The sequence below is a fragment of the Canis lupus genome, chromosome 12 (assembly GCF_011100685.1).
Source record: "Canis lupus familiaris isolate Mischka breed German Shepherd chromosome 12, alternate assembly UU_Cfam_GSD_1.0, whole genome shotgun sequence".
NCBI lineage: Eukaryota > Metazoa > Chordata > Mammalia > Carnivora > Canidae > Canis > Canis lupus.
In genome coordinates, this window is record NC_049233.1 from 14509305 (window position 1) to 14535463 (window position 26159).

At 41.3% G+C, this 26159-nt stretch overlaps 1 protein-coding gene across 1 annotated transcript in view; it reads right to left on the bottom strand.

Annotated features, from left to right (window-relative positions):
* Positions 1–9993, bottom strand: part of CLIC5 (chloride intracellular channel 5) — a 157500-nt gene extending 147507 nt beyond the window's left edge. The window contains exon 1 of the mRNA XM_038554232.1: positions 9386–9993. Within this exon, the coding sequence (XP_038410160.1) occupies positions 9386–9910 (525 nt within the window). The 5' untranslated portion in view covers positions 9911–9993. The remainder of the gene's footprint in view (positions 1–9385) is intronic.
* Positions 9994–26159: the final 16166 nt, after the last annotated feature.

A 26159-nucleotide genomic window follows, 5' to 3' on the forward strand; every position in this document is an offset into this window, starting at 1 on the left:
GTAGGGTAGGACAGAGTTCTGGGCATGGCAGGTTAGAACCAGTGGGGCTTCTTGGGCTCATCTCATACAACCGTCCTTTCTACAGGTGAGATATCTAAGGCCCAGAGAGTGCATGTGACTTCCCCAATGTTGCACAGCTAGTCAATGTCAGAATCCAGATGGGAATCTAGCTCCTCATTCTTATTACAGAAATAATACCAGGAGATCAGGTATTTGAACCACACCATGGTTCAAAGTAAACGTTCAGTAAATAAGAATTTCCCCTTTGGTTCTTCCCTCTATATCAGCTGGTTTCTCATCAGAACTCACCATCCACCCACCCCTACCTCAAAGTGAAATATCAATGGAGGCAGCATCATAAGAGCCTTTGCTTTAACGCTGAGCACATTTCCCAGAAAAATACAAATAAGGTTTTTCTTCAGAAAATAACTTAACTGCTCTCCCCATATCCTGTTCAATTTCAATCAATTTGACAAATATTTAAGAGACCCAACTATGGGCCAGGATCCATGCTAACAGTGAGTGTACCTACACAGGTGAGTAAGATGCGGCCCAGAGCACGTTCTCTGTGGAGCTTTCAGACCAATGAAGAGCAGCCTGGATGACTGCAATATTAGGTGACACCTGCTAAGATGGAGGTAAGCACTAAGGGAGTATCACACAGAACAGCCTGGAGGTTTAGAATTGGCTTCCCAAGGTATTCAAGGCCAGAAAGATGAATGGAAGTTGGTCAGTTGACAGAGGGGAGGAAATGCTATAGACAGAGGAGTCCGTATAGGCAAAGCCAGCTAGGGCAAAACAGCATCCAATTCGCAGGGAGCTCGGCATTCCTGGAGCATAATGAATGAGGCACAATGTGGAGGGTGCTGGGACCAGAGAGACCATTAGGCTGTTGGGTCAGGGCTGGGGTCCTGCTCCAGGGTGGACTTGATCACGTTGGCAAGGGGCAGAGCTTAACGCAGAGAAGTTAAGTGTCCAGTATGCAATTTTGTTCCAAGAAATGATCTTTACTCCATTTGGTGAGTGAAAGATACCTGAGAGTTCATTTTACTCTGACCAACATTTACGGAATCCCTATGACAAGTCCAACAGCCCACAGGACACTGTGCTGCAGAGATAAAGGAAAACGTGGCCCCTTCCTCAAAGACCTAACAATCTGGCCAGCTACTCTTTAGAAAATGTGAGCCCAGAAAAGGATCCAGCATCCACTAGTCCAGCATTGTGCCCCTCCCCCCAATATTCTGATTGGCAACCCCTTCCTGGCCAGTTGGTGTTCTCTCCCCCAGTGTTGACACTACTCACTTTCTCCTGGTTAATGTGTTTGGTTTGGCTTCTATGTCTATTGACAGACTGTGTTTGGTCAATTATATGGATGCAGAAGCATAAAGGCAGACCCAGGAACAAGGACACATTGCATTAGCTATGGTGACATTGTTACCACAGGGGGCTCCTTGTACTGTTTAACACTGACAGCTGCGGGAATCCTCAAGTCCCTTGATTCTAATGTTCCTTCAGAGCTCAACAAATCAAATTAAGCACTCAGAATATTGGCTTTCTGCCCAGCTTCAGAATGATGTTAAGAACGTGCCAGGCATTCTCATCCATGTCTGGGATCTAATGAGATGAAGGTGCAAACAGTCCACTGACTTCTCACAGAACCCCTTGCATTTGGTGCAAATATGGATCCCAGGAGTGGCTGTCCGTGTTCCCATGCTTCAACTCAACTAATTCCTACCTGCAGGGGCTGTAGTGAGTTAGAGTGCCTCCCTACCCAAAGATAGGTCCAACCAGAACCTATAAATGTGACCTTGTTTGGAAAAAGGGTCATTGTGGCTGTAATTAAATTAAGGATCCTGAGATGAGATCATCCTGGATTAGGAAGGGTCTTAAATCCATTGACAAGTCTTTATAAGAGAAGAGAGGCGAGAGATGCCTGGGTAGTTTAGTCAGTTAAGTGTCTGCCTTCGGCTCAGGTCATGGTCTCAGGGTCCTGAGATCAAGCCCTGTGTCATTGTCAACTCCCTGCTCAGTGTTAGCTCCCTACTCAGTGAGGAACCTGCTTCTCCCTCTCCCTCTGCCACTTCCCCTGCTCATGCTCTCTCTTGAGCATTCTCTCTCTCTCTCAAATAAATAAATAAAATCTTTAGAGGAGAAAGCAGAGACAGACACCAGATAGAAGTCCATGCGATGATGGAGCAGAGCCTGGAGAGATGCAGGCCCAAGCCATGGGATGCCAAGAGCCACCAGAGGCTAGAACAAGCAAGGAAGGACCCTCCCCTAGAGCTGTCAGAAGGAATAGGACTCTGCCAATACCTTGACTGCAGACTTCTGACCTCTAGTGTTGTGAAAGAATAAATTCCTATTGTTTTAAGCCTCCTGGTTTATGGTCACAGAGTCTCTATGAAACTAATACAGGTGCTTGGAGCACCACTGGGCCAGTCTTCCTCCTGCTGCATTGCCCTGAGCATCCTGGGGGTAACTCATTTCCTTCCTTCCTTCCTTCCTTCCTTCCTTCCTTCCTTCCTTCCTTCCTTCCTTCCTTCCTTCCTTCCTCCCTCCATTCCTTCCTTCAACCATCATTTAAGTAGCCATGGATTGGGTATATGAGTATATATAAAAGGCAGATCTTCCTTCAGGGATTCACAGCTAAAGAGACAGATGCAGACACAAAGAGGTTATCCTAACATTCAGTGTTACAGGCTGAATTATGTTCTCCCAAAATGTGTATGATTAATACTAATCCCTAGTATCTCAGAATGTGACTGTATTTGGAAACAGGGTCTTTAACAAGGTAATGAAGTTAAAATGAGATCATTAGGAAAGGTCTGGTCCCATATGACTGGTTATCCTTATAAAAAGAGGAAATCAAAAAAAAAAAAAAAAAGAGGAAATCAGGACACAGACACACACACAGAAAGGACCATGTGAAGACACTGGAGGAAAATGACCATCTACAAGCCAGGGAGAGAGGCCTTGGAAAAAGCCAACTCTTTCGACACCTTGATTAAAAAAATGAATTTCTTTGTTTAGGCCATGCAGTAGAGGTACTTTGTTATAAGAACCCTGGAAAACTGATATGTTGAGGTAAGAGCAATGAACAGCACCAGAGGAGACTCAGTCCAGCCCTACCTGGAGGGGCCAGGAGATGCACCTGCAAAATATGACTTCTGGGAGAGTGGGTTACCTCCAGAAAGGATAGCATTAAAAGGGACAGCTTGAGCAAAAGCCCAGGCTTTACACGGTATGAAGGGTGCAGTAAAATACAAGTCAACATTTTTTGAGGCAAAGAGTGAGTGGGGAGTAGCACCTGATGAGGTAGGTCTTGGCTGCAAGCCTGCCGGAACACGAACACCTTCATAACATATTGTCTTCCTTCTGGCCTTTTTCCTGGAGACAGTGGGGAGCCACTGCAGAGCTAGAAAAAGGCATGGGCAGATGTGCTCTTTATGTGGACCATTCTGGTCACTATGTGGGGGCTTCTTGAGAGGGAGATGAGCCTAGAGACAGAGTGACCAGTTGAATAACTGTGGCCAGAATGACGGTGGCCAGTGGTAGCCAAGCTGGAGAGACGAGAACATTCAGGAGGTGAAATTGACTAGACCGTTGGGAAGTGAAGATGTGGAAACCTATGTTACTCAAAAGTTTTAGTTTGTATAAGTGGTGATACTGCACACTAAGGTAGTTGTGGCTATGTTGACGTGAAGCTTGCAAGGGAAAAATGTCCAAAAATGTCCCCTAGAAAACAGGTGGATCCTAGTATGGAAGTTATGTTAGAATATACTACATTGCCTTCATTTTCAGAGGTGACATAGTCCCCACATGATGAATCAGGGACTGCTCCTTCATTACTCTTTCAGGAGGGTTTCTTCACATAGTTTCTCAAGATACTAAAAGGCTTAGAGCAAGGAGCTGGTTGGAAAGAAAAGGCATTAATTGGGTCACTCATCACACATTCTACTTCCTCCCACATGGACGTACAAGACATGAATACCTAGGTAGGGCAAGTGGAATCCATCACAATGATAAATAATGTTGAGGGTTCATGAACCCTGTTGAGATTACCTTCCACAAAAAAATTTGCATAGACTTTTAGAATGTTCCAGAACCTCCTGAAGCACTTCTGTGAATATCCAGCATCCGAGGCTAGGAATGCCGATATAAAGGGAAGTGCCCTGGATTTAGAGGCCAAAGTCCCAGGCTGCTACTAATTTGCAGGCAGCCATGGGCAAGTTTGTGGGCCCCGCTGGGTTTTAATTTTCTTGTCATAGCACCAGAATTCTGTGACCTCTTTGACTGATGGCATTGGTTCACAAAGCAAACTAATTCATATGGCACCCAGAAAATTATTTTGAATAAAATTGGGATTTGACTGTGTTCCCAGCACCCTAATTAAGAGGAAATTATGATAAGAATAGAAATCTTTGTTCAAACCTGCTCATTGCTCCATTTTTTATATATGCTTCATTTGCCCCATGAAAGATTGGGCCTATGCAACAGGCTCAGACTTGTCTCTTCTCACGGTGTTACCAACTTGACATGCCTTATTATTGACACCAGGGATCATAGAATAGGAAGACCTTTACAGGGCTCCAGCCATTTCTAGACATGTAAGTGCTAGCTACAACTTTTAAGTAGTTCAGATCGCTGCGACAGATCACACAAACACATTTTTTTTTTATTGGAAACTATGCTAAAACAATATCAATAAAAACTTTGTGCTGAATCTATATACTCTCCAGACCAAATATAACCAAACTAGATATACACATAGATAATATACAAATCAGCATCACACTGACTAGCTTTTTCCAGAAATTTATGTGTGCGTAGCCAGGTATCTAAATATTGGACATACCCAGATGCTTAGTTGAATGAATAAATTAACAAAAAAATATATAGCTAATCATTATACGCAATGGGTTTACATCTAAATGCTTGAACTCGTTTTAGAAATGAAGCTTGCAAAAACAAAACACAAAAACAAACAAAAAGAAATGAAGCTTGCTACACGTCTGTTTGGTCCTGATCCACACAATAAGTGACAATGCTATTTAATTTGCTTAACCGTCACTGTAAACATTGCTTTACTCTTGATCTCACTCTCAGTTGCTTTCAAAATAAACTGCAAGCCCCCCAGTTTGCCATGCAAACTACTTTCCTAGGCCTTCAATCTCATCATCTGCTTGAACCTATGCATACCTCTCTGCTCCAGCCAAACAGATGGAGTCATACACATGTTGGTATTTGCTGTGCCTTTGCTTATGCTGAACCCACTGCCCACAATGTCCTCATTGGCTCCTCAACTGAGCCACATAACAATATCCCAATCCAGCCAAATTTCCTCTTTTCCTCAATAGGATTTTATAGTTTCTCACCTGCAATGATGAATTTTTATTTGCCCCCCAAAAAACTTTAGCTTTTGAAAACCCAGGAAGTTTATGGAAGGTGGACTGCAACTCTCACTAGAGACCTTTTTCCCCCACTGGATCTCAGTAAATGACCAAGAAGCAACTATTTATTTCCTTTTATTATCTTTAAGAATTGTGTTTCTCTGTCTTCCCTTACAGGACAGTTGGCATTAAGACGTGGTGTGTTCATCTCTTATCCAGTACCTGGCATGTAGTTAGTATGTTGTAAATGTTGAATGGATGGATAGATGGCTGGATGGTAGGAAGGATGGAAGGAAGGAAGAAAGGAAGGATGGAGGGAGGGAGAGAGGAGAGAGGGAGGAAAGATAGTGTATGAGTGATACGAGCACATTTTCTTGCTCATGTGGTCCTGGAGAAGAGGTCCATAGGTGAAATGGGAATAACATCTCCATTCACTCAGTGGCTCTGGTCAAAACCCTTAGAGTCAGCCTTGGCTTTTCTCTTTTTTTATGTCACATCAGCAGAACCTCTGGGGTCACTCTTCAAAGCCATTGTAGTCCTACTTTGTGCTACCTCCATTGTGGTCACCATTGGCCAATCCACTATCATCTCTTGCCTAGTTTTTCACCTGCCTCCAAACTGTCCTTTCTGCTTCTATTTTTTCTTTGTTACAGTCTGCCATCAAAAGGGCAGCCACAGGGTGCCTGGGTGGCTCAGTTGGTTCAGTGACTGACCTTGATTTCATCTCAGGTCATGGTCTTAAGGTCATGGGATCAAGCCCTGATTCGGGCTATGCACTCAGTGGGAAGTCTTCTTGAGATTCTCTTTCTTCCTCTTCTTCTGTTCCTTCCCCAATGCTGTATCTCTGTCTGTCTGTCTCTCTCTCCCTCTCAAATAAATAAATCTTAAAAAAAAGAAAGCAGCCAGCTCCAATGACTCCCCATATCACTCTGAGTGAAAGTGAAAGATCCTCTTCCACATGCTCTGTGCCCATCTCCATCTCTCTGGCCTTACCTGCTGCTACCTTACCTCTCTCACTCCCCCACTCCGGCCACCCTGCCTCCTTGGCTTCCCTCCTCACTGTCACTCTGTCCCACTGTGGGAAGCTGAATAATGACTCCCAAGTATGTCCATGTCCTAATTTCCAGAACCCATGAGTGTTGCTTTCTGTGGCAATAGGGACTTTGCAGATGTGATTAAGTTAAGGATCTTAAAATAGAGATTATTCTGTATTATCCAGATGGACCCAAACTAATCACAAGTCTTTTTATGAGATGCAAGAGGAATCAGATCAGAAGAAGGCAGGATGAGGAGAAAAGCAGGAAGGGCCACTGTGATATGATGTGAGCCATGAGCCAAGAATGAGGACAGCCTCTAGAAACTAGAAGAGGGAAAGAAATACATTGTTCCCTGAGCCCCCAGAAAGAACACAGCCCTGCTGACAACTTATTGTTAGCTCCATAAGACTTATTTCAGATTTCTGATCCCCAGAACTAGAAGAGAATAAATTTGTGTTGTTTCAAGCCACAAAGTGTGACAGCAATAGGACATGCTCACACCCATTATGCCATTTTATATTTCTTAAAGGCACTATCACCACCAGGCATATTTTGTAGTTACCTATTTGTCCATCAGTTGTTTTTCAACTACAATGCAAAGTGCAGGCGAGCCAGGACTTTGTTTTCTTCATTGCTGTAAACCAAAGCCTGGCACAATATCTGTTTAATTAAATAAATAAATGATATCTTTTAATTAGGTAATCACCCAACACCCTGAAATGGCTGCACCTCAGTAAAATGTTAGGCAAACCTGCATGATATTTTCACTGGTTTGCCTAGAACAGCTGAAAATGCATGCAAGTGAGTATGGACTTAGATGCAGCCAAAGTGGTCTACACTGAAACAGCTCAGGGAAAGAATAAACCCCAGGACTCCATGGCAACAAGCCCTGCTAAAAAGATGGCGAGCCATAAAGCCCACTCGAGCTCCATCCAAGGTGGGGCATCCAGCATTTTGCCATCCCCCCACCCCAAAGCTGGAAGGAGGAAGGAGCCTGAACAGGTTACACTCAGACTCTCCACTCCCAAGTAAGCAGAGAAGCCCCTGTACTCCCTGCCTTCGTGTATAATTTCCATTCAACACTGAATAAAGAACGGCAGTGGGGATGGGTGGAGGATTGGGAAGCAGGGATTATGACTGCCATTCTTCTTACTGAGTGCTGCTGAGTATCTTTTAAAAAGAGTTCACACATAGGAGCTGAGGTCTATTAGTTAACAATTATGAAAAAAGAATGTAAACCTAAAGAGTTAATTAGCTCCAATATTTGCTTTCGGGAACTACAGATCTTAAATAACATAGGACCGCACATTACTACCAAACAGTTTTTCCTGTTGCTAATACCAGCTGGAGACGCCAATATTTCTGTTCCCCCCCAACAAACACACTTCTGTTTTGTTCAACACCAGTGGCAAGCTAATTTCTGGTGAAATCAATGCTTTGTCAAATTTACAAATGTCTTGATGTGTCCATAGTGATGACGATGATCATAATGACGACCCACCTTGTCTGTTGCATAAAGTTGCATGGACGATTCTGTCCTGAAAAAGATACGCCTACCAGTCCTCACCGGGTGTGGGATTTTGTGGGTTATTTTGTTTGTTTGTTTGTTTGTTTGTTTGTTTACTAATATAACAGTGATGTGGATTTGGAAGTGGAAGGCTGCTTGAATGCACCTGCTTGAATGTCAGTGAGCTCCTCAGTAGAACCTCTCCTGATTCCTTCCTGCACACTTGAGCACTCCCTCCCAGAATACCCACAGCACTGAGCTCCAGCCTCGAGTTCACCAAAATTAACCATGTGCAAGTCTGTCTCCTGCACCACATCGCTGATTTCTTGATATAAAATCCTGCCCTGTCTTCCATACCCCTTTTCCCCACCAAATGCTCAACATAATATCAGGCAAGTTTTGTCGGGTATCTAAGTATGAGTCAAACACTCTGCTAGGTGCTTTTTAAAGACTTCATGATAGAAGAAAGGAGACACAATTCACACACAAAACATCTAGGGAAAATTACAAAGTAAAAAAATCAATATATTAAATTAGCAAATAAAGTATATTTTATTGGAGTTATTGGAAACCACAAAGGAGAGAAATAAGCGTGAACTGAGTGTTTTGTAGGTTTATTTTTATCAAGGAATAGCAGTATTTACTAATATGCCATCTTCATACTAAGAAATGTGTAAATATGAATATTGTCAGGGAGTGGATGTTGGGGAAAAGTGTTCTGCATTCTTGGTTCATAAAGATGATTTGTCTAGCCCTGAAATGCTTTTTTATGTTTTGATAATATTGTAATAAATAGTCTTTATCACGATGTCAGTATAAAACCAAGATTACCAAAGTTCTGAGTTTATATACCATAAGCATTAAACTTTAACACTGGCTATTAGTATCTTACTACTACTACAACCAAGATCATATTACTTCATCAGATATTTTAGTTATATTGGTGCCAAAAGGGCAGACTCAGTGACAGAGGTAACGTTTATTAACCATGTATCTGAAGTATCTGTGACCTTGGAAATGCTAAGAAGGAAACCCCAGTGCCTGGCCGACTACTGATTTGACTTCCTCTCACAAGACTTGGTTTCATTTTTGAAAATCAAATTGACAAAAAAAGTTTAACCAGACAGGAATGTACTTAACGTCTGTCACACTGTCACAAAGGTAAGGATTTGAACCGCATTTTCTGCTCACTTGTAAGTAAACTCTTAAAAACATGCTTTGCCCCTGGTATATAAAGGTCAGTGATTTGACACACAATTTAAATGTGCTTTCCAATTCTTATACCTTTGAGCAGTCCTGAGTGAACTCTGGCATTGACTATTTAACCAGCCTCACTCTTAAATATGTCTTAAGATGACATCATTCATCTTTCCCTGGATGCTCGGAGCAAAAGAAAACCCCAGTTATGCCATCTACACATGCAAGTGTGCCTATGTAGAGATAGCCCTTACCTTCACAAACAGGCTTATCTCAGGGTCCATGGAAGTTGATTGATTTTCTTCCAAACCCTCATTAGCAGAATTCCTGGCGACGAAGGCTCTGCCCTCCTGGATGGTGAAGTTTGCAGGGGAAGGAAGATCTTCCCCCATCATGCCTCCATCCTCTTGGGACTCCTCTGGGCCAGTCTCCTGGTCCTGGGTTGCTGAATGTAATTCTTCCATTGAGATGTCGTGGTCTTCCTGCAGCTCACCTGGTTGAAGACCCTGGGACTCAGGACATACCTCATCAGGCAGGAGGTAGTCTGCTGCTTCTGGTTGGGAAGAAGGCAAGCTGTCCTCCTTGCCCCCAGCAATGTAAACTGACACAGAGTCATACTCATGGGTTTCCAGCTCGCTGGCATATACGTGGTTTTCTGTCAGGCATTCATTGATGTTATCATAAGAAGGAACCTCATTTTCTTCTGGATCATCTGGAAGCTCATAGATGCCTATTCTTTGGACTGTGTCATAGATGTTGTTACTATCTTCATCATTCATGTTCCTGAATCTGATAGATCTTTTGCAGGCAGACCTGAATGAACCAGAAATGAATAAAGGGATAGATGATACTCCAGCCCCTTGCAGAGGAATCAACAGGCTTTTGAAACACAGCAACTAGCAACAGCTACCAATGATACGTCTCTAACAATCATTTACCAGAGACTTTCAACGGCAAACCACAAGTCCATTGGATACAAGATAAAGCTTACACACTCAGTTAACTCCTTCACTCCTAAGGATAGTTTCAAGCAGACTCTGGGTTTTCCTCACTGCCAGTCACTCTGAGATTCTTTGGTCTGGCAAGAGGTTGAATCATCTTCCTGGTACACATTGAAATTCTGAATATTTAGCCATTTGTCACTAATAGGGCTCCCTCTTCCAATTGTCTCTAAATGTTGACAACATTCAAGAAGTCCCTGCAGTTGGGCGGAGAACAGTTCTACACAATGGTAGCTCATCTATTACTAGGCTGAATTTATTACATAAAATAATTCTGAGAGTACTGATACATGAGTTGTATATGCTCCAGTTAGGTAATAAATTCCCTTTGCATTTCTTATCTGGAAACACCACCTGGTGATTAAATGGCAGAAGGAAAGAGAGATAAAAGTACTGGTCTATAGTCACATCAGTACAAAGAGCCCAAAATAAAGAACTCAAAGGTTTATGGCTTTGGGTTTTATTTTCCCTCTTAAATCCATGTGATCATCACAGTCAACAAACCTTCTCCAAGATTCTGTTTTGTACAGGATACCAAATAGAGCACAAATCATACATGTTAGAAGATACATTCTCTGTGGTCAAGAGACTTCTATACATGAAAGGCAAGGAAGAAAAACTAAACCCTAATGGGCACAGAATGAACTATTCAAGATGTCCTTAGTGCAACTGCCTCACGTCTGGGATAAGCAGTAAGGAGCTACATACATAAGATTGCCTATTTGATGTCATCTATGGGTGCCACAAATATACAAGTTCTTTGTTTTTAATCTGGTACTCTGTTCTGCTAATTCCTATTTGCCTTCATCACACCATGCACACAGTTCTCTTTGAAGTGACACCCCATATAAATTGTAAAGGGACTTCAATGTCTAGAAATCATGTACAAATTAAGAAGCAATGTGACTGTGGACAAAGCATTCAATGAACATCTTATCAACAAAACTCCATTGTACCCTTAGCTCCCCTATTGTATCCAGGAATCTTCTGGAGCAAAGGAGAGCAGAATTTCTACATTCTAGCTTCAGGGATGGCTCAAAGAATAGATGAGTGCAAAGCTGCTAGAGACAGACATTGAAGGCTATTGATGTTAGCCTTTTACCTTTCGTTGAAATATGAGATTTGATGGGTCCAAATCCCTGATACATTACCATAGGTTCCATAATCAGGTGTGCATAACTCAGGGGAGCCCCACAGCTCAAATCCCACTCATAATGTAAGCTCTGGAGAAAACCTAAAATGACATTTAGTCTAACATTTATTTTATGTCAGGGAAAAGCCTGAAATCTAGAAAGGCTTCACACAAAGAGTGAATGACAGAGCTGATTTCAGTGATGATTTCCTAACCTCCAGCTCAGTGAACTCAGGTACTTGCTCACTCCTAAAGTCATGTTTTCCAACCCATTTTCTTGATCCCTCTTGCCAGTCCCTCACCTGGAGAACCTTCTTAGATATTCCTTCCCATGAAATGAAAATACTGCTGGTATATTACATATCTGCTTGCATACTGTATGTATATCTGTGTTTCATATGCAGAAAAAGAATAAGCTTTTGGTGTCTTAAGAATGTTCATTCTTTTAGGGTCGTCTTGCTCCTTCCAAGAATGCATGCTTTAACTGCTGAAGTACTTCTGGAGTGTAACTCATAATCTGGCACTGGATTACATTCCATTCTGTATTACTATTACCAAGGAATAATACCCTACAACATGGGAATATATACGCAGCATGCTACTGGGTCCTCACCACGATGACCCAGCCAGGCAGTGGAGACTGGTTAAGCTTAGGGCCTAAGATCATGCAGATATTTTATAAATTTGGTCCCCTGTGTCCCACCTCCCTGCATACCTATCATGTTTTGGTTACTGATTATGATATGAAGCCAATCATATTGGCTGTTAAAATATCAGCCAGCTCTGTTCAAACTCCTGTAATGGCTCCCCATTTCTTTCAATAAAAGTCAAAGTCCTTATGATGACCCACAAGATCCTACAAAATCTGCACCACCTTTCCTGTAACTGCTCCCCACCCTCCTACTCCAGCTTACTGTGTTTCAGATAGTCTGGCTTTGTTGCTGTGCCAGGAACATTCCAGAATGCTCTCTGTATTAGGATCTTTGCATTGGCTGTTTCCTTGGCCTGAAATACATTTCCCCCTGGGTGTCTACATAATCAATTTTCCAAACTCTCCTTCTAAATCTTGGCTTATACATCATCTCCTTGCCAATGAGGCCACTCTGTCCTATTTCAAATGTCAACACATCCAAATCCTATCTGTAACCCCCACATTACTAAAAACCTCACCTGACTTTTAATTTCTTTTTGCATAATACCTATCACCTAATAAGATGTATACATGATGTATTTTTGTCTCAAGTTTCTTTTCTGTTTTTCCCCGCTAGAATGTAAACCCTGTATGGTCACAGCTCTCTACCTGCTTCTTCATCATTACCTCAAACATCTAGAACAGTGGCTGGTATATATTAGATATATTAATATATATCTGTTGAATAAATTTTGATGATCTTCATCCTTTGCTGAACACAAGTTCCATTAGAACAGAGCCCAGGACTATTTTGCCCATCAGTATACATCTAAAATTCAGCAGATGACTGACACACCATTGATGCTTATTAAATATTTGTCTTATAAACAACTAAAGTGGAGGAGATGTATCTAGAATTCATATCCTTTTATTCATGGTCTATTTTTCTTTCTGTATTATGTGTATAAACATTATATCCTCACTATATTTAAATTCTTATAGAAAGAAAACTAACATCTGGGTATTCCACAGCACTTTGTATAAAGTAAGTTGGTGGGACACCTGGGTGGCTCAGCGGTTGAACATCTGCCTTCAGCTCAGGGTATGATCCTGGACTCCTGGGATGGAGTTCCACATCAGGCTCCTGGCATGGAGTTTGCTTCTCCCTCTGCCTATGTCCCTACCTCTCTGTGTGTGTGTCTCTTAGGAATAAATAAATAAAATCTTAAAAAAAAAAAAAAGGCAACTTGGTTGCTTACTTGTAAAAGAGAGTATATCAATCAATTAATCAGTCAAAAATATTTCAAGGAAAAAAAATATTTCGAGGGCTTCATATATATGTTACTTATAACCTAGGAAAGAAAACACATTATTTTCTTTCTTTTCTTCTCTTTGGTTTTACTTTGCTTTTTTTTTTTTACCTCAAGATAATTACGATGGATAAATTGGTATTCAGTTTTCTTTCCTAATATATGCATTTAAGACTATTAATTTTCCTCTGTGTACAGCTTTTTCTGCATTCAACAAGATTGTAAATGTTTTATTTTTATGATCATCCATGTCAAAAGGATTTAATTCTTATTTTGGTTCTCTTGGTTTTTGTTTTATGTTTTTAAGGTTATTTTATTAGGTGCACACAGATTCAGAACTGTTATATCATCTTGGTAAATGGGCTGTTTCTTCATAGAAAATGCCCTCTTTACCTCTAGTAATATTTTTTGCCTTCTTCTGATATCAACTTTCTTTTAGTTAGTGTTTATGGATATATTTTCTCAAGTTTTTACTTTCAACTTTTGTGTGTCCTTATATAATAAGCATTAGATAGTTATATTTTTATTCAGTCTGTCAGTCTTAGCCTTTAATTTGAGTAGTTGGTCTATATATATTTAATCCAATTGCAATGCATTTAGGTTAGATATATTATAATTTCTATCTTTAAAAATGAGCAAAAAACTTGAATAGAAATTCCCCCATAGGGGCAACTGGGTGACTCAGTGGTTGAGCATCTGCCTTTGGCTCAGTCATAATCCTTGGGTCCTGGGATAGAGTCCTGCATAGTCTCCCTCTGCCTATGTCCCTGCCTCTCTCATGAATAAATAAATAAAATCTTTTTTGAAAAAAGAAATTTCACCAGAAAGTAACATAGGAATGTTATTAAATAAGGTCTTTAAAGAGAGATCAACGTTATTGATCTTATGAGGGAAATGCAGTTAAATGAAATCACTTCATACCACTAGAACAGCTAAAATTAAAAGGACTCATAATACCAAGTGTCAATGAGGACGTGCAGCAACCAGAATTCTCATACACTGATGGTGAGAGTATAAATGGTACAACCACTTTGTAAAATTGTTTAGCAGTTTATTATAAAATTAAATATACACTTACCCTATGACTCCGAAATTCCAGAAAATCTTAGAAATGTATCCAGGAAAAGAATTAATGTGAAAATCATCATAACGGCTTGCATGAGAATGCTTAGAGAACTCTGATTTGTAATCCAAAACACTGAAAGGTTCTAGCAAGAGGAGAATGGACAAACTGTGGTATATTTATGTAATGAATATTACTCAGCAATAACAAAGGAATGAATTACTGATACAGACAACCAAATGGATGAATCTCAGAGACACTATGTTGAACAAAATATGCCAGACATAAAGGAGTATACTACATGTTTCCATATAATTATGCCAACTTAAAAACATACCAAGGGTTACAAGATTTCTAAGAACTCTTTTAATGGGTACCTGAGCAAAATATTTTAAGGATCACTTCCATATGAGACACCGGGGTGGCTCAGTGGTTGAGCATCTGCCTTCGGCTCAAGACGTGATCCTGGAGTCCTGGGATCAAGTCCACATCGGGCTGCCTGCATGGAGCCTACATCTCCCCCTGCTTATGTCTCTGACTCTCTCTTTCTGTGTCTTTCATGAATAAATAAATAAAATCTTAAAAAAAAAAGGATCACTTCCATAGCTAATGAATAAGAAATGCTCCATGTTAACAATTATCTTAGACTTCTTCCTCTGGGAGTGGAATTTCTTGAGTTACCATCATTAAGTAATGGGAGTTAAAATCACCACCTCCCTGGAATATAGCCAATCAGGTGGAGCAAGTCAGGCAAAGGAATTTGCATGAAGCCCCTGGTGCCAGCAACAACCTAACTACTGGTGCTTCTAGGTAACTATCAACAGTGCCATTACAAAACTCTCAGGGTATGTTAAACCAGTTTATATAACCCAGGCATCAGTTAAGAATACCTCAATCCTTACACACTTGAGGAAATAGGTCTTAAAATTCCCAGTTTCAAAAAAAAAAAAAAAATCCCAGTTTCATAGTTTCCTTCCTCATCCTTTTCTCTGAATCTAGGTCCATCTTTGTATCACTCAGACCCAAAATGCCATCTTTTCATCAGTTTCTATATAAAAAAAAAATCCATTCACATCCAAGAATTTCATGGAATTCTGGGGTCACAGGGAATAGTGTCACACATCAGTGGCACCATTTCACTGGCCCACCCCTATCCCACTCCCTTCCTCACTCCCTTCCTCCACTCCCAGGGGAACCATCAATTCTTTCAGTTTCTCCCACAGATTATTCTTCAGACTAATTCCACTCACATCTGGCTTGAGGGACAGGTCTCTTCACCTTCCTTCTCAAAAAATGTCTTCAGATCTTCATGTTTTCAGTACCCTCTCTAAAGAGAATCTTCATGAATATGATATCCTCCATCTTATTGCATTTACATTCAGATTTTGCAACATCCTCATGAGATTTGGGGGGATACTGAAGACCCAGTGGCCATGACTTTCCAAACAGAAGCAGTATTTCTGAATTGTTTGATCTTTAGAACAGTGAAATGGCTCAGCTCCGGGGAGAAAATGGGAATGGCCAGGGCACTTCACACTGAGGGAGCAAACCTTGAGCACTGCCTGCCTTACTCTCCCTCCTCCCAGTTGTTCTTATCAGTGGTTTGCAGATGATGGGGAAGGGAAAATGAGGATCTGTTAGAAATGGCTGTTTGAAAAGGGCTTAGAATTTGTTCAACATTTTGAGATGGAGGGGATGAGGACAGTTTATAGGCCTAAATTTCCTGCAGAGCTAAAATATTTGACTTTCACTAGGAACACTTATTTGGGTTTAATATCAGTTTGTTCCAGCCAATTCTGAAAATTATCGAACCATAGACTCCTAAAATAGGCAGAGATACTGAAATCAGATCCTACAACAGGTCCTGGAATGATTGATTGGGCCCTGCTACATGTGGCAAACCTATGACTTAAAACATGACCCTGTAGCTGGAGGTAGCTGAGTTAGCAGGTGGGTTTCAGGAAAGTTGGCGCAGAAGGTTGGCCTCAGACGAGCTGGAAAAAAAGAGAGGGAAAGATAAATGAGTTATTTTAAGAAGGGCAAGTTTATCTCCAATGCCAGTACCTCCACTTGCTTTTCTGCCTTCTTCTCTTTACCTTAGCCATCCCCTCATCACTGCCTTTTCCCTCCAAAGAACCACATACTCTCAACAAGCCACTGGCTTACACTCAGTAATTTTTTCATTTCAAAAAATGCAATCTAAGCCAGAGGAATGAATAGCTAATGGTTAAGTTTTCCATTTTCACTCTTTAGGGAAGATCCATTTCTCACTTCTTGGGTTCTCTACTAGTTCTCAGTTGTACCATATGTAAAATGAGAGTGATAGCATGTGTTATTGAAGGATTTACTTAAATAATGTCAGTAAGAAGCTTATTGCTGTGCCTGAATGGCTCTTACTTGGCACTATTACTACTAGTAAGCTTTATTCCTTAGATAACAATATGAATTCTGTTGTCTGTTTTTTAGAGGAATAAGCAAACATTGGGGATCCATCTAAAGACAGGAAATCTGACACTATGAAGGTTATGAAATGGCTATAAAATATAGCATATGGCCTTAAGAGTTTAAAATCTAATTGAGTGTAGGATATAATGTGCCAGCTTAAGAGTTAACTGGCAATAGGAGGTATCGTGTGTAGTGATAAATAAGTGAGACTGATCTTTGGGACTGTAGGATTTCAGAAGAGGGTGATTTCACCCTAGACTAGGAGTGAGGGCCCAGAAAAGTGAGTATCTTGGGTGGTAGATGAGACTTGGATGAGCGGAGTGGAGAAGGGAGGGAAAGATGTGAGAGATATGCTGCAGAGTTGAGAATTTACAATGATAGAAAGTAAATCAGATTGAATGGAGCATGTAGACGATAGAAAAACTAGAGATGATGGGCGGGACTGCATTAGACTGTGGACAACCTGGAATGCTAGGCTCAGAAATCCGAATTTTATGCTCATAGGATGATATTGAGGATGAGCAGACACATAACACAGAAATAAGTTCAATCCCATTGGCGCCTGGGTGACTCAGTTCATCAAGCAACAGCATTTGGCTCAGGTCATGATCTCAGAGTCCTGGGATCCAGTCCTGCATTAGGCTCCCTGCTCAGTGGGGAGTCTGCTTCTGCCTCTGCCCTTCCCCCCTGCTCATGATCTTTCTTTCTCTTACTCTCTCTCTCTCTCAAATAAATAAATAAAATCTTTAAAAAAGAGAAAGAAGAAGAAGAAGAAGAAGAAGAAGAAGAAGAAGAAGAAGAAGAAGAAGCTGAATTCCAGAACCATTTAAATTCCAGCTAGGTTCAAGGCCAAGACAGGTGCTCAGCAAAAACTATTTTCAGTAGCTATTACTGCTTATTGGCAACTCGTTCTACTGGCACATCACAGCATGACATCCACAGTTCAATATGGGCACAGAGAGGAAATCATGTATAAGCCACCTGAGAACTTCTGATGGTTCTGCTGTGTCATTCCCATCACTGTAAATATGCCCCTCTCCTGGCACTCTCTCCTCCTTGGTGCTCTACCAAATACTGTTCCCAGCCAGTCAATGCATAGACTTCATCTAGTGGTTCCAACCTGCTGAATTTCATGCCTCATGATACTGACTCTGGCATATACCCCACCATAGGTTTCTCTTTGCAAATGTTTTTTTTTTTCTCTTTGCAAATGTTTACATCCATAGGAACCCCCAATTTTACTGCACTTTATTACTTTCCAAACTATACAGTTATCCATATCTTGACTCATCATTACATTTTGGTCCACCTTGGCGCTGTCTATTTTAGAGTATCCAATCTGGAAGAACTCAGTAGAAGTCATTTATGATGTGTCATTACTTAGAGAATATGAGTAAAGAAAATAGGGGGGGAAGGGACTATTAAATATTAGAGGGATGATGAGACCGATGGGATCCTCTTCACTGAAATAATCTAACATGAATGGGAAGGGACAAGAAGTTATTTAAATAATTTAATAAAGAAATTGAGTACCCAAAACAACATCATGTATTAAACCAAATGAACTCCATGCCCTCAAACTATATGTCTCAGGCAGGGCAATCTTTGCTTCCTCTCTCCCTAACCATGGCACTGCCATCTTACTCAGGCTGGGACAACACACCCAAGCCCAGAGCCCCACTCCCAGGGATGCCCTCCAGCTGTCCCCTTGTCCTTCTTCCTTGATCAGAGTGTGTCTAGTTTCCTCCCTCTCCTGTTTCCAACATGACCAAAGCCTCCTTGTCTGACCTTTTAGTAGTTCTCTGTCACTTCTCTGGAATCTCCTATACAGGGAAAATGCAAATCACTGCAGGTTAACTTACAGATGCCCAAAGACTGAGGTGTCTACATAGCCGACTTGAAAGAAGAGAAAGAGAAGTGGGCGTCCTGTAAGCCAGGCTTCTGCAGACAAGGATAAAGTCACACTGCAGGAGCAATGAAAGAACTTGCAGAAATACTAATGGGCTTAATGGGCTGAGTATTTTTCATCTCCATTGTTCTGCCCAAAGGGAATGTGCTTTCCTTCTGCCATGGACAGCTTGACTCCATGGATCTCTCTCACCCTGTTACTTCCTCCTGTATGTCTTTCCATCTCCAGGGATTTTATTTTGTGGTTTGAGAAGTTTCAGGGTGTTAGTGTTTAGGGATTTTTGTTTTCCCCAGAGACATCTAGGAAGTTTGGTTCTGTATTATAAAGCCAAAAGCGATCTGTCTCAGGAATGTTCTGAGTAAGCCCACTGCATATTACATACTTCCCTATACAACAAACATAATGCAAATTGTTACCTGAACCATCCAGGAAAGATGGTGATAGGTCTGTGGGTTTTGAAAATGCAACTTGACTCCTATAATTCCACTGGGTGGGGGACACACGCCCGAGTAAGCTGTCCTTTTGTATTTGCATTTTACATTTTCTAAATAGTATTGCCCAAAATTGCTGCCCTCACCTTATTCCACCCACACACAAAAAATGCACTAACCTTGAAATATGAGCTGTCATTTGGGGTTGGGTTGATGCTGTGGCATCAAACTTACATATATTTTTATATTAAGAAGATTTCTTTCAGATTAGAAATGTAGTTCATGCTCATTATAGAAAAAGAGAATAAAAATCATCTGTAACTGCACTACTCAAAGATAATCATGTTTAACATTCACTTACTTCTTTTCTACCCATATGTATATAGTTTTAATTGGAATCATGTTTTATCTCTGTATTGTCCTTTTTAAAAATTTGACATTATATAGCACATATACATGAAATGGAGGCATCTTTATATATGACCATCAAAGTATTTTTCAAACAGTAAGCTCAAATATTAGCAGATGTAATTTGTGAATTTAGAAGACTCAAAGAAGTCTTTCTTTATCATGGAGCCAAATGACTTTTTAAAAGGCAAAGGGTGTTGTTTCAATAAGTGACTGGCCCAACCAACCAGATAATAAAATGAAAAATTCTCATGTTCTCACCTCTATGCACTTCTCAGGCTGTCACCCTGTGTTCCTGCAGCCAACAGTAGGTAATGCTCACTGCAGGGCAGGGTTCACTGAATGTTCTGTAAGGGTCTTAAGACTGCCTACGACTACCTTGAAGTCTCCCGATCTGCAGAGAGTATATGCAATTTATCTACATACATTGAGATTCTGTTTTGGTTTTGGTTTTGCTTTACATTTGAGTGCACAGGGGGCAGACCTGGAGAGCAGAGAAGAGAAATTTTAGAACTGTGGGATGAAAACAACCCCAATAACACCTTGAGTTTCATTGAGGTGTTTCTTGTGTAACAAAAATCACGAAGATGAAGGGAGAATGAACCATGTATTGTTTTAGTGACAGGCAACACGGAGAACAGGAAACTTCTGCGCCAAACAGACCCAAGTTCAATTGCTGACCTTGCCACTCACCTTTTCTGAGCCCTGGTTTCCTTATTTGTAAAAATGGAAACAACACCTTCCTCAGTACACTGGTGGGAAGTTTAAAGGAAAAAGTATGTGTGAAACCTCAAAGCATGGTAGATAAGATAGGTGTGTTCAGTGCTAGTTTTCAACCCTTCTCTCAAGACTAAGCAGCATTGGTCTGAGAGCTCAGAATGAAGACCTTCTGGAGGGAAAAAAAAGTTATGTATCAGTCACATATGGAATCAAGACATGCTAGTCTCTTAATGGGACTTAGCTCTACTCCACGTTGCATTTATTACTATGAATTGTTGGAGTTCTTTTCTTTCAGTAGCCCTAATTTATTTATTTTTTTTAGTAGCCCTAATTTAAATCGTGATAATTACATTTTGCATTTTGCAGTAATTGTAACCTTCAAAAGACGTTTACTGATACTGTTTTGTAGGATTTGCCCAAGAACATCGTAAGACAGGTGATTATCAAGTCTGTTTTACAGATATGAAAGCTGTGGCTCAGGCTGTTTTCCTGATGAGTGTTTATTTTCCTGAGATTAGGGCTCAGAAACTAAGGGTCCCCTAACAGCTAACACTCAGCTGCCACTGAGCTAAAAACTGTTGTGATCATTGGGGCACCTGGGTGGCTCAGTGGTTGAACATCTGCCTATGGCTCAGGTGGTGATCCTGGGGTCTTGGGATCGAGTCCTGCATCGGGTTCCCCGCAGGGAGCCTGCTTCTCATTCTGCCTCTGTCTCTGCCTCTCCCTCTGTGTCTCTCATGAATAAATAAAATCTTTAAAAAAAAAAATTGCTGTGATCATTAAATGTTTAAAATTTATGCCCTGTAAAAGTAGGTCCGTAAAATCAAGGAAAATATGAGATGCCTATAATTGAGCCAGAATGATAGATAATGCAATAAAAACGAGCATACTTTTACCAAGTGCCGGCACAGTATGCGAGCAAGAACCCAGTTTAGAAATCACCGTAGGGGATGGGAAAGTCGGAGCGCATTCTGCATTCGCAGTCCACCAGGGGGCACTGTCCCCCGCCCTCGGCTCCGACTCCGTGCAGCATCCCTGGTTTCCCGCCAGGCCAAGAAGCTAGGTGACAAATGCAGTTTACAGATTCCCGGTCTGGTGGCTTTTCTCCATCTCTCAGTTATTTTGCTTTGAGAATAAGGCGCCTCCTATTCAACACATCTGTAAATTTTTTTAAGTTCCTTACAGTCCTTTTAATGAGTCTTATGTTTTTAAATAAAGGAGGGGGAAGGGGGTTGTGAGGACCACTTGATCTTCACGACAACCCTATAGGAGGATTCATTGTATCTTTCAACCGAGGGAACCGCATTTCAGAGAACATAATTTGCCCAAGTTCAGGCGGACAGTAAGCAGAGAAGCCAGACTCCAACCCAAGTCTGTTAGAATCCCAGCCCAAACTCCTTTTCACTGCACTCTATAATAACTCCATTTCCCAGGGGAAACTATTATCAAATTCAAATGATATCTTCTTAGACTTCTTAGACAGACAGTAACAAAGGGGCAGCATGTTTTAAGAATGCCAATCACAAAAATCCTTCTCAGCCTTTTAAAAGTTTTTCTCTCTGTAATTATCTCTTTTCTCCCCCTAGAGTTCATCTACAAAGTAGCTTTGAATATGTTTTATTCCTGCCCTAGTTTACCTTATTACCTAAGTAATTAAATACCCATAAGACTTCACCCCAAATCTCAGCTCCTAGCACTCATAATGTTCAACCAAGCAGAAAATACAGAGTGGCATCTATCTAAGTGCTAAAACCAGAATTGTTCCATTTTCTGTATGAGTACACATGTCTGTGTGTAAACACATAAAATTATCTTTGGGTTTTTAAAAATTATTTATTTGTTTATGTAATCTCTACACCCAACGTGGAGCTCAAACTCACAATCCCAAGATCAAGAGTCTCATGCTCTTCCGACTGAGCCAGCCAGAGGCCGATAAGATTTTATTTATACCCAATTTCCATACCAGTATTTTGTGGCACTGTTGGTGTCTTATGTCTTGATGTTTATGGTTTCTTTACTATCACTAAAGAAAATCTGATGTCACTGCTAATAAGCATCTGTCCTTAGGACACAATATCTGTCCTATTCATTTTATGTCCCGAGATCTCAAACTAAAATAAGACCTCTCCTTGAATGGATGAAGTCATGTCAAAAGCAAGAGCAAAATGCAAATACAATGAGACAGCACTGTACCAATATGACAACTCCTAATGTTGGTGGGGATGTCTGAGTACCTGGATTCTCATCAAATGTGTGTGGGAATGTGAAATAGTACACCTACTTTGGAAAAAGAGCTGGCTGCCTTTTTTTTTTTTTTTAACCAAATTAACATATGCTTACCCTAGGATCTAGCAGCTCGTCTCCTAAATATTTACATGTCCACAAAAAGACCCCTATGAGCATGTTCAAAACAACTTCATTCATAATAGCCCAAATCCCAAAATACCCCAAGTGTCCATTCACTCACAAGTGGCTAAGTAAACTGTGGTATGTCCATACTGTGCAATGTTGACATCTATTTCCATGCAATTGGATCCTGGCTTAGGTTCTGTCATGAGGCTGCAATCATCTGAAGCCTTGTCTGGGGCTGCAGAAACTGCTGTCAAGATGGCGCACTCACATGGCTGTTGGCATGAGGTCTCAGTTACTTCTCATGTGGTCTTCTCAGTGAGCTGCTGGAGTGTCCTCATGACATGGCCACTGACTTCAATCATGTGAATAATCCAAGAGAGGGACCTGCTATGGCCTAGCCTGGCTCCAAGCAGCTGCCAGACCTGTCATGAGGCTTTCTTGGTCAATGTTGGCCCAAGGCTCCTAATGAAAAGGTATGAACTACTGACACACAAAAATATGGGTGAATCTCAAATGTGTTATATTGAGTGAAACAATCAGATGTGAAAGACTACTTATATATGATTTTATTCATTTTATATGAAGCTGTAGAAGGCAAAACAGATCTATAATTTTAAAAAGAGTCAGAACTATGGTTGCCTAGAAACAGGGAAGGGGCAGCCCAGGTGGCTCAGCAGTTTAGCACTGCCTTCGGCCCAGGGCGTGATCCTGGAGACCCGGGATCAAGTCCCACGTCAGGCTCCCTGCATGGAGCCTGCTTCTCCCTCTGCCTGTGTCTCTGCCTCTCTCTCTCACTCTCTCATGAATAAATAAATAAAATCTTTAAAAAAAAGAAAAAGAAACGGGGAAGGCAGGACAGGTTATTAGGGCACTTTCTGGGAGAATAGAACGTTGTATATTTTGTAGGATTTTGAGTTACACAGGTGTATGCATTTGTCAGAACTCTGTATCCTTAAGATTTGTATATTTCAGTCTTAGTAAATGTTTTTTTAAAGAAAAAGAAGCCTAAACAAATTCTGAACTATAATGACATGCTGAGATGTTTCAAGGTGAGGTGTCCTGATGTGGCAACTGGAGTGGCTAGAACAGGAGAGCTAGTTGGAGAGCTGAGCTTCATCCCTCTAGGCTATACATGATTCACCACAACCCTAATAAAATGTCTCAATGGTTAAAAGTCAATAGATGTTGACATCATTTACTTAAAATGCCTGCTCGTCTATGTATAAATCTAACTCTTCAGCATATTTTGTGATATTTAATCCATGTTTTTTCTGCTGAGTAAATCCAAAATGGTATATTTGTTCATCCATTTCAGGTGGAAACCAATGTTGAGTCAGTCATCGTACTAAATAGTGCTGAACCACTTGATGGGGTGTAGGCACGTCTGCTTCTGGGTGGAACACTGGTTCCCCAAACTGGCTTCCTATTAGAGTCCTCTGAGTAGCTTTCAAAGCAATCGCAATGCCAGGACACCCTAGGACAGTTGAATCTACATAGGAGCGTGGGTAGGAGGGGGGCCTGGCCATCATACTTTTTAAATGCTCTTTTGGTTTTTTTAGTATTTTATCACTTAACTAGACCTTAAATTTATTTATTTATTTATTTATTTATTTATTTATTTATTTATTTATTTGAGAGAGAGAGAGGACGAGCGAGCATGAGAGAGAGAGAGAGAGAGCATGAGCAGGGGGAGGGGTAGAGGGAAAAGCAGGCTCCTCGCAGAGCAGGGAGCCCAATGTGGAGCTCAATCCCAGGACCCCAGGGTTAACTGAGCCAAAGGCAAATGCTTAACTGACTGAGCCACTCACATGCCCAAGACCTTAAATTTTTTAAGTTAAAAAAAAATCTTCAAAGAGACTGCAAAGAAAATATGATGCTACTTACAAAGAAATATTGTGGGATCCCTGGGTGGTGCGGCGGTTTGGCGCCTGCCTTTGGCCTGGGGCGTGATCCTGGAGACCCGGGACCGAATCCCATGTCGGGCTCCCGGTGCATGGAGCCTGCTTCTCCCTCTGCCTGTGTCTCTGCCTCTCTCTCTCTCTCTCTGTGTGACTATCATAAATTAAAAAAAAAAAAAAAGAAATATTGTTTACAATAGAGGTTCTTAAGGTTTTGGGCTCTTTGAGATATGTATCAAAGTGTGACAGATAAATGAGTTTAAAATAGAACAAACTTCAGGTTTGTATTCCCAGGAATAATAAGATCTCATTGGCAGAAGTTATTTTAATATTCCTGAAACTGATCCCTATAAAAAGGGGTACTAGTTTCCCAAGTTCTAATGTGTGTATGTCCTGTCAGCATAACTGGATCACTTTATAGGTGAGCTGAGCATGTGTTTAGGACAGGCAGCAAAGTATTTGGGAAAAAAATTGTATATCTGATATTTTAAAAATAGTGTTGAAGGAGTCATTATGGCTTTTAAAAAGGAAATTAGGGATCCCTGGGTGGCGCAGCGGTTTAGCGCCTGCCTTTGGCCCAGGGCGCGATCCTGGAGACTGGGATCGAATCCCACGTCGGGCTCCCGGTGCATGGAGCCTGCTTCTCCCTCTCTCTCTCTCTCTCTCTCTCTCTCTCTCTCTCTCTGTGACTATCATAAATAAATAAAAATTAAAAAAAATAAAAATAAAAAAATAAAAAGGAAATTAGAATAATCCTGGCATCCCTCACACTTATTCTCTCTATGGGATGTGGGGAGCAGCGATGGCCTTTGCAAGGATGACCATCATGAAAGGTGCTACCAGCCTGATTGGGGGAGCTGATGGTGCTTCTCAACCAAAAGCACAGCCAGAGCTTCCTGCCCTCTCTCCTCTCACCCTTCTCCCCTGCCAGGTGTCATCAGTAGTCAATTAGAAAGTCAAAGTATGAGAGGGGAGTGGAGGGAGCTTGTGCCTGGCCCAGAGGGTTTTTCACTGTGAACTAGATTGAGAACAATGTGTTAATTGTTCTTTGTTTGCTGCACAGGGCCTGGTGCCAGCAATAGAACTGGCCCTGAGAAGCTTCCAGAGCCTAGTGACCAGGTGTGGGGAACCGCCACTGATGGCCTGCCACCCTGCTGCCTGCTGGGAGTGGTGGCGGCAGTAGTGGGGCACACAACAGGTGCATAGTGGATGGATTAGAAATTCCACAGAACTTACAGGTTTCAGAGTCTCTCTTATTCGAGAAAAGGACAGAAAATGGTGAAAAAAACCTCAGGCCAGCAACAATCATATCAACACAGTAAGCTCCAGGAAGGTGGGGAGTTTATCCCACTGAACTATAAAATACGCAGAGAAGTTCCCAGAAGGGAGTCTTGCCCAAATGTCAAAACTCTTCTTGCCTTCAGGTTGTTTTGACCTGCAGCACAGAAAGAGAAAAAAAATGACCAGACTGAGTTGTCAGGGACACTGTGGAATAATTATTTCTTTCTTTTTTTTTAAAGATTTTATTTATTCATGAGAGACACAGAGAGAGAGAGGCAGACACAGGCAGAGGGAGAAGCAGGCTCCATGCAGGGAGCCCGACATGGGACTGGATCCCGGGTCTCCAGGACCAGGCCGTGGGCCAAAGGCAGGTGCTAAATCACTGAGCCACGCAGGGATTCCCGGAATAATTCTTTCAACTGCAGTGCAGCCCCCAGATTTTGAATA